General features: G+C 53.6%; 1 protein-coding gene across 7 annotated transcripts; it reads right to left on the reverse strand.

Annotated features, from left to right (window-relative positions):
- Positions 1 to 2,015: 2,015 nt before the first annotated feature.
- Positions 2,016 to 13,018, reverse strand: CDCA4 (cell division cycle associated 4). Of its 7 annotated transcripts, none has more exons than XM_019809598.2 (4): positions 12,313 to 13,017; positions 10,895 to 11,014; positions 10,284 to 10,373; positions 2,016 to 4,716 (listed from the first exon to the last, which is right to left on the reverse strand). In XM_019809598.2, exon 4 carries the CDS (start codon positions 4,708 to 4,710, stop codon positions 3,982 to 3,984), a length of 729 nt encoding a protein of 242 aa, XP_019665157.1. In that variant the 5' UTR covers positions 4,711 to 4,716; positions 10,284 to 10,373; positions 10,895 to 11,014; positions 12,313 to 13,017; the 3' UTR covers positions 2,016 to 3,981. The 7 variants fall into 7 exon arrangements, with proteins under 7 accessions (XP_019665157.1, XP_034498579.1, XP_034498578.1 ...); XM_034642688.1 differs by lacking the exon at positions 12,313 to 13,017 and adding an exon at positions 12,177 to 12,295; XM_034642687.1 differs by lacking the exon at positions 10,284 to 10,373 and having other exon boundaries at positions 12,313 to 13,018.
- Between the last annotated feature and the right edge of the window lie 189 nt (positions 13,019 to 13,207).

Here is a 13,207-nt window from a genome sequence, read left to right on the forward strand (position 1 = left end):
TGTAGGTCTTCCGCCACCTGATAGGTGGGGCCACCGTGGAGCAGCGCCTCCTTGGGCCCAGTGTCTGGACAGCAGCTGCGGCCTTCCTCAGACTCCAGCTCAGCTGCTACCAACATGCCAGCAGGTGCTGGGAGGGCACGGCCGTTTAGACGGTGGCCTCCGAGTAGGCACGGTGCTCCAGGGTTGAAACGGTCAGCGCAGCTACAGGCCAACATGGCTCCGACGGCCAACAGCCCAGGGCCCCCACCGTCAGCGAGCTTGCTCCTGTGGGGGTGGCCCGCGGCCCTCCCCAGCACGCCGGCCCTGCAGTTTATATACATGTGGGGGCTTTTTCCCCAAACGACTACAAAACTACAAGGACAAAATTAGCCACCAAAAGAGAACAGAATGAGAAAAGAAACCGTTTCCAAGAATTTAAAAAGGCAATAGCAAGAAATGTNGGGAACACAAGCAGGGGGAGTGGGAGAGGAAGAAGCAGGCTCACAGCAGAGGAGCCTGATGTGGGGCTCGATCCCATAACGCTGGGATCACGCCCTGAGCCGAAGGCAGACGCTTAACCGCTGTGCCACCCAGGCGCCCCTTTTTCTGGAGTTTTTGACTGCACTTCTTAATAAGCTTCCCCTGTGACAACCCTTTCCTCCCCTCACTGCTATCCAGAAAGCTCCATGTACATTTACGACTGCTGGTTCAGAAGCCTTTTCCAACGTAAGGCCCATCTGTGGCCACGCTGTGTGACCTTGGGGGCTGTCAGTCAAGGCGGGGCCCCGTTGGAATTTTTCACAGGCTGGCTGTCAGCTCCATGCCTCAAACCTGCTTCCCCTCCGTCCACAGGCTCCCAGTGCAGCAGCATGGCGCCCTGCCTGCCCTTCGAGCCACAAGCCAAGGCAGCAGGGGCAGCGGGCGGCAGGCATACCCGAAGCCCCTCCTGACTAAGGAGGGCTGGCAGAAACTCAGCAGCTGGAGACATGGAGCCGAGACCTGCTGCCCTCAAACCCGGCTTCCCTTGCCCAGAGCCCAGAACCACAGAGCTCCCCTGCCCCACCAGAGAGGCAGCAGGAGAGGCAGGGTGAAGACAGCAGTCTTAGCGTGCTGTGGCCGACCAGGAGCTGGGACAGCCCGAGTTCTGCAGTTGCAGGTTAGATCCGTCCCCAGCAACTGGCCACCTGCCTCTGCCCTCTCTGGAGGCCTTCAGATGTTTCCAGGGGCATCCGCGTTCAGGTGCCCACCAGCCAGCCCGGATGGGATGACAGAGGGCCTGCAGAGTCGGCCCTGCCCAGGGCAGCCAGGTGGGCTGGCTCCTGAAACTGGCGGGGACCAAGTGGGCGTGTGGCGTCCCACGGGATGGAGCCCCTGGAATGGGAGCGGGCCGCGGGGAGGCAGCCAGAAGAGCAAAGGGGTGAGGAAGGGCCGCCGGCAGGAGCAGGGAGTTCAGGGTTCAGCTGTGTCAGTGAGGTGGGGACCCCCCCAGGCGGAGGCCCCACTCGGCCGTCGGTCCTGAGCGCACCGGTTCTCCCAACTGCTCTTCTCTGACATCTGGCAAGTGCGCGCTGCAGCTACTGAGACCGTAAATATAATTCTTAAATCATACAGAGACAAGGTACTTGTTGACCTTGAAAACAAAACTGCCTGTTACTTCACCAGCAGAGGATGGAGTTATCTGGGAAAGACCGAGAATATCAACCCAGGACAAGCAAGCTACAGAAAACCAGACACACAGGTCCTGAGAATAAAGCCCAGGAGGCGCTTTTATGGGGGGAGGGGAGGGGGGGCTGATGTAAACGGAAAGTCTATTGGAGCAAACTGAGCCGTGACTGTCTCTCATTGGCTGGGCTGTTGCCAGGGGAGGAGGAAACCTTCCTTCCTCCTGCTGGGACGGTAACACAGTGTGCAAGAGCAAGGGGTGTGTCTTCCTGTTGGGTCTGCAGTGGTCAGTGCGTGGTGTGAGCGCTGCCCCTTGCCGGCCTCCTGATGCCATTCTAAATGAGGTGTCCTTGGTATTACCAATTTTCACACTGTTTCAGGCTTACTGTTTATTAAAATACAGAGACGTTATTTTCCGCGAGGAGAAAGCATGCTTAGAATCTGAAGGAAGCAGCCCGTGGTCTCAGCCTGCTGCTGGCTCCTCCAAGGGCACTGTCCCTCCCTCCAGCCCCAAAACTGGGGCAGGGAGCGGGTGCTGAACGACGAAGCCTGTGTGCTCGGCAAACCGCCGATTTAACACATGCAAGTGAAATAGGTAATCCAGCTGAACTGACCTAGGAAAAAAGATCCACTCAAGGATTATGGTGTAGCTGACAACGAACACATTTCCATTTTGTTTGCTGGGTGATTTTTTAATAAAGCAACAGGTACATGGCTGATATTAAAGAAAGATCTTACGCAGGAAAGGAAACAGCTTTGGGTAAAGAAAAAGCAGGACAAGCAGGAGCTGGGCAGGGGTGGGGCAGAGAGTGCAGGCTTACTTGTAAACCAGTGAGAAAAATCAAAGGTGTGGGTGTTCCCAGTGTCCAGGGCAGGGTCACGGGGAGCACGCGGGGTACCCCAAAGCTCACTTTAGCGGCACTGCTCCACCAACCCCGTCAACCACCCTCGGGGTTGAGAAGTCATACAGGACAAGTGTCCAGACTTAATAGACTTAACCTCACAGTTACACCCTAGAGCAAGCGTGGGCACTCTCCAGTCCAGCACCCTTTCCACACACACCCAGCACATGGCAGCCTCTGAGCACACCAGCCCAGCAAATGTGGGTCCAGCAGGCAGGCTAGTGTTGACCTTTTTACCAGTAAAATGGGTTTATTCAAGAATAACAGAACTGCAACCTGCTATGGCAGAACCATAGGCAAGTCCAACAAACAAATGAGAGGAACATTATTTATGGAGAAAGGAGGAAGCTGGAGAGAAGCGGGTGGGAGTCCTGGGTGGTGATGAGGGCTCATCTTGGGCTGAGGTGCAGTTTGTGGTGGGAGATGCAATGCGCATCTCTTCCTGTGGGGCCTGTACTTAACTCTTTCCTGTTGAGGATTCTTCCGCTGGGTCTGTGATTGAGAATCCTTGATGTCCAGTGGGACGGAGCAAGAGCCCCCTTCAGGCCTCCCCACTCCATTCTGGTGAGGTTTCTCTTGATTAATGTCCATCCCAGTCGGGGGCCCTCTACAGCGGCCAGGCACGCTGGAGGGCAGCATCTTCCAATAAGAGGCCCGTCGTACTGGGAAAACCACACAAGAGGGGCCCCGAGAGTCAGATCCTCCGAAGGCACTGCCTGAGACACCTGGGGTGCCCGCGATCTTCAGGGCCCCTGACCTTCGCCTCCAACATATACATATAAATAGGCATAAATAAAACCTCCCGAAATCCCCACGTAATAAGGGGACAGGGCTGGCACAGCAGATCTGGTAATGACACTCAGGAAGAAGAGGGGGGGCTGTGCAAGGTGCTCTAATCGTCACAGAGGACAGGAGACGGTTCACACAAATGTCAGGTGAAAATTAACGATCTAGGTACACTACATGGAGTGAAGCTTCATGTAAAAAAGTCCTTATTTAAACCTTAAAGAAAGAAATACACCCACTGCAACTGTTAGGTTATAAGTTTCTAATGTAGCAGCAGAAAATGTTTATAGAAAAAATATACTTTTAAGAAAATAGCTGAAAAAATCTAAAAAGATAAAAGTATAAAAAGTTTAAAAAATATATCTTAAGACAAAATATTGCCCAAAACATACAAAACTTAATTTAAAAAAATTCAGCTATCTAAAGTTACACCAGGCTGGATACAGAGCTGGCGACTCGAGCCCTCCACAGAGCTGCAGCAGGACCGAGGGGACGAGCGCCCAAGGCCAGCAAGATGTCAGACTGGCTCGGACGACCAGCCCAAACCAGGCGCTGAGCCCGCAGATGCAGGGCAGTGAGCATCACAGGCCAAGCACTCTGGATGCCTTACGAATCCGTCCGCGAGGTGTCCCGTCAGGGCACAGCTGCCCTCTCAAGTCTCCACAAGGATCTCCACCGCGTGGTCCAGCTCACCCAGATCGGACCTGCAGCTGGAACTGGGAGGCGGGGCGGCCGCGGAGGCGAAGGCCTGGAGCCCGCTGGCGTGGGCCGACGGGGTACTGCCCACCACCCCTGTCAGCACCGCGTCCAGGTCGTAGTAGGAGCTGTCCACGTCTGCAAACAGCTCTTCCACAGAACCAGAGGTTTTATTCTCCAGCGTTTCAAATATCTGATCTAGGGACTTCTGAAAGCCGCCTCTGTTTTCTCGAGAGCTGTCCACTTCCCAGAGGCTGCTCTGCGGGCTCCTCAGGGCCTGTGCAGAGGGGACCACAGCAAGTCCTGGAACCAGGTCTGCCATGTGGCCATCTCCCACGTCAGGGGCAGGGTGCTCCCCCTCCTGCTCCCGCGCCGAGCGACACAGGATGTCAGTGGAGACGAGGCGGTCCAGTGGCGCCCGCCCTGCCGCCTGGGGTGCCACCACCCGCCAGGTCCCGTCCTGGCTCATCTCCTCCTGGATCTGCCGGACTGTGTTGGCTATGAGGACCGAGCGGCAGAGATTGGGCTCCACCAGCATATGGCACAGCTGGAGCTTGACCAGGGACATGTCCAAGAGCGACTGGCGCTGCAGGCTGTAGGAAGGCGTGGCCCGAGCGCCTGCCAGCCCTCCTTCCATGTCTTCCCCATCCTCGGGGCTTTTTCTCTTTAAGCCTCGTGCAAACATCGTGCCCTGTGGAAAGCAAGGAGGATGCCGTTTAGCACATCCCAGAGTCCCCAGCAGACCCTGCCCAGAGACCCAGTCTGCAACTGTCAAAGATGGGCTTGGGAGGGGGGGACAGCTGCGGTAACGCCACTGCTGTGGTCCCATAGCCCACGGGGCCCCTGCTTCTGGGAGGGCTCTGACACACCACAGAGCTCTAAACCAGCACACAACACCCCCCGCCCCCAGCCCCTGGTCTCCATCAGAAAAGACAAATGGACTACAAACACGGGAAATACGGGAAATACACTTGTAAAGAGCAAGGCCCTACCCAGATTCTGGGCATTGGTGTCCACAAGGGAGGAGAGTGTGGGGGAAGCGGGACTGCCTGCTGCCACCCGCCTGTGCCCAAGCTGACAACCCTAGGTCTCAGCCACGGGCTGCCACTGTCCCCTCAGGGCTTTCACAGCAAGAACGCTACAAGGGCTGCCATAGCCCTGCCGAAATGTGTCCCTTGGGTCCAGAGGACCCAAGCCTTCACAGCCCAGGGTCCCGGCAGCACCCTGGGCTGGGGAGGGTGGGGCAAGGAACAACATTTGGGCTGATTCCCTAGACAACCGTGTCCCCCCTCCTCCAGGGTAGAGCTGGGACTCCGCCTCACCGGGTACAGGTGGGGCCTCTGAGGCCAGCCGCCACTGCGAGCTGGAGGACCAGACACCTTGGGGTAGGTTAGAGTATACCTAGAGGCTCTGGGGTGGCACCGGTCTCATGCCACATAGCAGGCTCCCCACATCTCTGCTCTCAGAAGCCAGAATGTGAGCAGACTGCTCTTTTGAACCGACTGTAGGTTGAGAGATCTCTGGAGAACGGAAGAGCAGAGGGGGAAGGGTCTGGGGCCCCGGCCTGGTACCTGCACCACCTGGCCAGGCACCAGGAGGGCTCCGGAGCCAGCTCTCAGGGCATACTGCAAGCAGCGTGGGACAACTACCCTTTCCAGAACAAAGGTAAGCCATGATGCATCCAGTTTCTCTCTTCTCAAGTTCGTAAAGTAGCTAAACATTTTTATTTTAAGTAACTTTATTTTTAAGATTTTATTTATTTATTTGAGAGAGTGAGAGCACTCAAGCAGGGGGAACGACAGAGGGAGAGGGAGAAGCAGACTCCCCATTGAGCAGGGAGGCTGATGAGGGGCTCGATCCCAGGACCCTGGGATCATGACCCGAGCTGAAGGCAGATGCTTCACCGACTGAGCCACCCAGGCGCCCCTTATTTCAAGTGATTAATTTGAGTTATTCATAAAGAGGGTTTGTCTTTTGGGGCTCCTGGGCGGCTCAGTCGTTAAGCGTCTGCCTTCGGCTCAGGGCGCGATCCCAGGGTTCTGGGATCGATCCCCACATCGGGCTCCTCCGCTGTGAGCCTGCTTCTTCCTCTCCCACTCCCCCTGCTTGTGTTCCCTCTGTGGATGGCTGTCTCTCTGTCAAATAAATAAATAAAATCTTTAAAAAAATAAAAAAGAGGGTTTGTCTTTTAAATTTGCAAATTTTTGGATTTCCTTTTTTTAAGAAAAATCACTGCTGCTGGCCTATTACTTTGGTGTGCCTAGGGGCTCCCAGAGAGCCAGGATGGGGTGGGAGTGGCGCCTGTGCTGTCTGTGCTCAGGCCCCCAAAGTTCGCACCCCTGCCAGAAGCTCCTCTGAGGACTCACTCCTGCCAGCCACATGCTTAAATAGACAGAAAAATGACCCCTGGCCCCAGGGTTTCCTTTCGATGTCATAGATCTCACCCCTATACATTTAACATTTTAAGAAGTTTTTAAAATTAAGTAACTTTGGGGGCATTTATCCCAAAGAAACGAAAGCCAACATTCATGGAAAAACCTGCACAAGAATGTTTATAGCAGCTCTACCCATCATGACCCAGTGGCAGCACAGCCCAGCACTAGGCAGTGCGTGACCCACTCGAGGCACCAGCTCCACACTGCCACTCAGCAGGAGGGCAGCGTGCCCTAGGGACCCCACCTGGAGGGGTCTTAGGGGAGTTATACTGAGGGAGAAAGCCAATCTCAAATTGTTGCACATGGCACACTACATTTGCGGAATATCCTACCATGACCTAGACAGGAGGCGGGTGTAGTGGGTCCATGAAGCTATGCATGCGCTCTGCACAGAACCACATGTGTGCACAGGAGCTCGCTCCGCTCTGTAGTCACACAGGAGCTCGCTCCGCTCTGTGGTCACACAGGAGACACGTGCATCTGTGCATCTTATTTAAATGCCAACACTGGGGAGGCAGGTGTACCTCCACGTCATTTCTTTACAGTGGCCTGTGCATCTGTAATTATTTCAAACTAAAAAGTTTAAAATGTTAAGTGACTGTAGTTTATTCCCCTCCCAGACTACTTTCCCCAGAACAGCAAACAGGTCTGACTTACCAACTCTGAAGCCTGAAACCACCAACCACTTCTTTTTTTTTTTTAAGATTTTATTTATTTGACAGAGAGAAACAGCCAGTGAGAGAGGGAACACAAGCAGGGGGAGTGGGAGAGGAAGAAGCATGCTCCCAGCGGAGGAGCCTGATGTGGGGCTCGATCCCAGAGCACCGGGATCACACTCTGAGCCGAAGGCAGACGCTTAACGACTGCGCCACCCAGGCGCCCCCTACCAACCACTTCTACCAGAACATCTGCCACACACTTACTTATCAATTATTTTAAAATAAATGAATGAAAGGGTTTACCACCAAACACATGAAAAAGATTTTACTCACTACTGGTAGCAAAATGATTCAAGTTTTTGTTGTGGCTGCAAATTCAACTTTTACAGCTTTTTTCTGTCAATACTTGTGTAAAAATCACTTGCTTAAAATTGATAAGTATATTGAGAATTAATGAGATTATGTCAAATTACAAGATACCCTGTGTTGGGGAAAAAAATTAAGTCTCCAGGGTTCCTCTGTGGCAAGTCACTTTATTTTGTCTTTTAGTATCTTCTTTCAACCAAATCTAAAAGTCCAACTTTATGACAACCGACTTAATTTAGGGCCCAACCAAACTCACTCAGGTAACATAACGAAGCCCAAGTTACCAACAGAATGACTCGGAGCCACCCTTTCCGCGAGTCCCGCACAGCGAGGTCGGTTAGCAACACCAGAGCTGCTGGGAGCAGCGAGAGACCCACAGCTCGCACGCATCAAGACGCCACACCAAGCACCCAACTCCTTGGGGCCCCACCTCTCTTTCCTCGAAGGGTCCTCAGAAAGCCCAAGACATGAGTTTGTGAGTGGTCGGACCAGTGGGAGCCTCTCGCACCAAGGCTGAATTCAGTGCCAGCCACAGCTGGTATGGGCAACACCAGCCCTAGACAGCATTAGGAACACATCACATCAGGAAAAGCCCGTGGAGGGCCCTTGTTAATACGTGCTTTGAAAGACTGAATATACACAGGATACCGGCTAGAGCCATCCAGGACGCCAACCCCTTACCTGCAGCAACCAGCTATGAAAATTACTAAAGGCAAACCTCACTAAATGGAGAAGCTAGAAGGGGGAGCCAGTACCACTCACTGTCAATTACAGGCCCACCAGGAAATACGCTCACTGCATCTCCCACAGGGAACGGACACCTGCAACTCAGCCAGTGGGAGACCCTCACCCCCAACTCCTGCTTTTCTCCAAGGGCTTCGCGTCCTCCCATCTCCCTCCTTACTCTCCTTTGATGGATTTGCCTATGGTTTTGCCGTAGCTTGCACATCCTGTTAACCTTAAAAATAAAACTGCCAGTTATTTCACCAGCAAAAGATGAGTGTATCTGGGAATAACAGAACTACGAACAAGTACAAGCAAGCTACCACAAAACCATGCTTCAAGTCCCCAGAACAAAGCAGAGGAGGCGTTTTTATGGGGGGAGAGGTAGGGCTGATGTAAACGGAAAGTCTATTGGGAGTAAACTGGGAGCTCCAAGTATAGAGGTTTCTCACTGGCTGGGCCGTACCCGTCTCCCATTTGCTGGGTTAGGACTCTCACTGTCTGAGCTGGGACTCTCTCCCATTGGCTGAGCCATGAGTGTCTCTCATTGGCTGAGCTGGGACAGCCTTCCATTAGCTGGGCCATGATAGTCTCTCATTGGCTGGGTGGGACTCTCTCCCATTGCCTGAGCCGTGACTGTCTCTCATTGGCTGGGCTGTTGCCAGGGGAGGAGGAAACCTTCCTTCCTCCTGCTGGAATGGTAACACAGTATCCATGAGCAAGGGGTGTGTCTTCCTGTTGGGTCTGCAGTGGTCAGTGCGTGGCGTGAGCGCTGCCCCTTGCCGGCCTCCTGATGCCGTTCTAAACGAGATGTCCTTTTACCAATTTTTCACACCTTGCTATGCCCAAATAAACCCATTTTTGCTAGTAAAATAACTGACTTTCATTTTTAAGGTTAACATCAGGAAGTCAGACTTCTATCTCCATCACAGCTCAGGAAACCGATAGCGTCTGTAACAGCCACCCCCAAGGGCCAGCCCTTCATCAATAACTGACGGCTTCCCTAATATATGTCCCCACTTCCTAGAAAAATCCAAACGTGCTGCCCACGAAACCACAAGCAGATTGCTTGCCTCCCCAGCCCGCAATCCCCATCACAGGCCCTGGAAGACAGTTCCAGTGGGCAGTGCTGCCACTTCCCGGTCTGTCCCCAAGTGTCCATCTCCAAGCCAGGAGGTGGCCCACTCCTGGCTGCAGCTGTTCCAATAAACAGCCTCTGCTCTTCTCCCTCAGGTGCCTTCATTCGTTTCCGCAGCTTACTGTACACCATCGGGAAGAGCATCAGAAAGTACAAGACAAAAGATCACTACGGCCGACCCCTCAGAGAACCAGTTACAACGCAGGCTCTGCCTAGCATCTCCCTAAGCAGGCTCTTCTCCGTGCATGAGTTCACTGCGAGCTCTGCTTTTCTTATCACGTTTTCCATGACACGCAAACGCTGACCGTCACTTCGGACAGCCTCGAGGAGACTCTCAGGTATAAACACACTACAAGGAACTGAGCCTTCTCTGCATTCACACCGCTCGCAATCTCCCCCGGGACAGTGATGCTGGGGTCCGACTCTGGGGGCGGGTCCTGGCAGTACGTGACCCGCGGAGCTTCTCCTAGGGCAGAGGCAGGAGCGTCCGTAGGCACGTGACACACATCAAGCTGCTTTCTAGGAAGGCGCCATCAATTCCCCTCCCCCGGGTTTTGCTGGATGGATTTTTTCACATTGGCTGGTCAGTTCCCCTCCCCTTTAGCCATTAGCCCAGCTCCATCCTCCAGGCCCCTGCCATTAACCTGTTTCTCCACTCGGGTTGTAAACATTATTTTCAGATTCAAAATAAGCAAGCCGAATGGGTAAACTGTGGTGTGTCTGACAATGGAACACTACCCAGCAACACAATCCACACTGATCTATGCAACAACATGGACAAACCTCAGATACTATGCCTAATTACAAAGCAAGAACAAAGAAACAGGTACCATATGATTCCATTTCTATGAACTTCTATAAGAGGTAAAGCTAACCTAAGCTGTAAAATAGCAGAATGGTTGCAGCAGAGGAGCAGGCACGGTTAATGGAGACTCACCCCATCCAGACAGGAGCATGGTATCGGCGAGATTCACCGAACTGCACCACCAGTAACTGTTCACTGCAGGAAATAAATGATACCCTGATTCTAAAGAAAAATACATAAACAAGTTGATGGGGGGAGGCTACCACATTAACTGAAATCTAAACCATTTTAGATACTGCCTCCCATGCATCGCTAAGTGCTTGGATCTCATTCGGCGTGCCAGGACAAGTATGTGTTCAAAGTCACTGTAATTATTCCCTTCCAATGTTCTGAACCCTGAGCACCTGTTAATTTTTGTTGCACTCAGTACAAGAAAATGCCGGCAGACCTAGGACTTGAGAAGCAGTAGCTCAAGGACAGCACATCCAATCCCACGAGCCAAGGTGCTGTCACCAGAGCTGTGTCGGGGTGATGCGTCAGGCTGAAGTGGCCGGTGGGGATCGCCCTCCTCAGACATTTGTGTTTGGGACAAACACCGCACACAGTACGGCTCTGAAGGCAGCGGACCCCAAGCACAGCTCCGTGAGCAGCCCATGATGGTGGTCTGGGGCGCGTGACCCTTCCAACACAGCACACAAGACCCCACACTTCCCAGGCTGTCCTAACTGCAGAGCCTGACTCACCATTCAGTTCTGAACAAAAAAGCATTAGGGATCACACACTTTCATCCACTCCACAGCCAGCCAGAAGGTCTTGCTGACTCCCATCAACTCCTCAGGGTTAACGGTGTTTTGCTCAAAACCCTGCAATGTCAGTGGACAAGCAGGCCATTAGTGTTTAGCCCTTGGTCCAAGCACAGCAGCCTTCAGACCAAGGGCTGACCAAACAGAGAAAACTGGAGAAGACAGAAAGACTGAGGGTCCCAGGTGGTAGGTGGAGCCAGGGAGGGGCACTGTGCCCGTCCCACCAGGGTGCCCTCAAGACAAAGGGGACTCCGGCCAGGCGGACTCCCCACGGTTCAAGGCGAGTGGCCTCTCCCTCTCCTGCAGCCGCTCGCACATCCTGTGGCTAGCAATCCCTTTACTCCAAGCAGGAGAGCTTGGAGAACAGGAGACAGACTCAGCTCTGACCTGACCTGTCACCATGACCTTCAGCCACCACCAAGCACACTCGTGATCACTCAGGTTTTTCAGGCAAATCAACGTGAACGCTCAGTTTCTGTCACATGATCAGACTGTCTTTGAAATACCCCATCAAAGGATAACGGGAAGACAGAACAAGTGTGCCAAAGTCTTGAGAAGGGCTGCTTCGGAGGCCACCTGTGGGGGCTCATCTTCACTGTCTGAAATTTTGCTTAAGCTATTATTAAAAAGTGCATTTCAGGGGCGCCTGGGTGGCGCAGTCGTTAAGCGTCTGCCTTTGGCTCAGGGCGTGATCCCAGAGCCCCACATCAGGCTCCTCCACTGGGAGCCTGCTTCTTCCTCTCCCACTCCCCCTGCTTGTGTTCCCTCTCTCGAGCTGGCTGTCTCTCTCTGTCAAATAAATAAAATCTTAAAAAAAAATTCTTCAAAAAAAAAGTGCATTTCAGGTACTTTTGTTACTTACAATGAAATACACAAACTTTCTCTGCCTGAAAACATGTTCCCTTAGGAAGCTGAAAAAAACTTCCTAGCGATCTTTCCAAGATTAAACCTGCCATTCTTTATAGAAAAAGGTCATAACTGACTTCTCATCCTTGAATTTCAACTTCAGTTGTAAAACATGGCAAAACTTGAAAATAAAGTTATATGCAGAAGTGTATAAGACATTAAACTTAATTTTGTAAGCAGACATTTTTTCTCTTCTCTTAAAGAACAGTTAACTCAGTCCTGATGTCCTGTGCATGCAACCCAAGGGCCACCAGAAGAGGAAACAGAGTTGGGAAACCCTCCATTTGGACCAGAGCATCTCCTAGCAAACTATTACCTGGTAAGCTCTTTTCCTGGTAATCCTATTTCACAGACAATAAGCTTTTGAAAATGTGGAGTTAAGCTTGACTCTGACTTCTGGAAGAGGAGTTCTGATACTTTTCCTGGTCACAGCAAAGCTCCCTCCCACATACCTGAGTGGCATAGCAGGAGGGCACAAGGAGCCCACTGAAGACGGTTTACCAGCCAGGGTCTGGGAATTCTCCTGTTCCCACTCCCCACTGCCCTCCCCGATGTCCGTCTCCCCTGCACTGGGCAGCTTCAGCTGGTCTGCACAGGAGGAAGGCAGGGCGGGAGACCACCCAAGGCTGTCGTCATTTGCTCCCTGATACTCCCCGGCCAGTTAGAGAGAAGTTGGGTCTACAACAGGACAGGGGACAGAAACCATTGCAAAATATCCTTAACGTTCCTTTTCATAGCAATTAAAACGCAGAAACAAAGGAAAAGGAGCCAAAGTGAACACTCAGAGGCCTGCAGCCCGCAGCGGACTGCGCGGGCCTCCAGGGTTCCAGAGAATGGTGGCCCTGGCTGGGCCACTGTGGAAGGCGTTCCAGTACCAGCAAAACCCAGCTTCGCTAAAGGACTTCGGACGCAACCCGCACTCAGCGTCAGGAATCCAGAGCACGACGGAGACCCGAAGCCCGGGCATCACAGGTCCCCGAGGAAGGGAGGGGGAGGGCGCGGAGGGCAGCACGGCGCCCTCCGGTCAGCGCTGGAAACACCGGCCGGCCGGCCGCGGGGCTCGGCAGGCGGGGCCGGCGCTGACCCGGGCCCCAGGTGGGGAGGCGGAGGGGCTTCCTGGGTGGCGGAGCCGCCGCCCACGGCCCCGGCTGGCACGCTTCCCTCCCAGGGAACCCCCAGCGCGCTTACAGCCCGGGGCCAGGCACCGATCTGCGGTTCACACAGAGCCAGGGAGCCGAAGTTCGGGCTGTGGCCGCAAGAGCGCGAGTCCCCGGGCGCCGGAAGACCCGCCGGGCCGGCCGACAGCCCCCCATTGCGACCCCTCCCCTGCCGCGGCCCTCGGCCCCC

Source organism: Ailuropoda melanoleuca, chromosome 14, assembly GCF_002007445.2.
Source record: "Ailuropoda melanoleuca isolate Jingjing chromosome 14, ASM200744v2, whole genome shotgun sequence".
NCBI classification, from domain to species: Eukaryota; Metazoa; Chordata; class Mammalia; order Carnivora; family Ursidae; genus Ailuropoda; species Ailuropoda melanoleuca.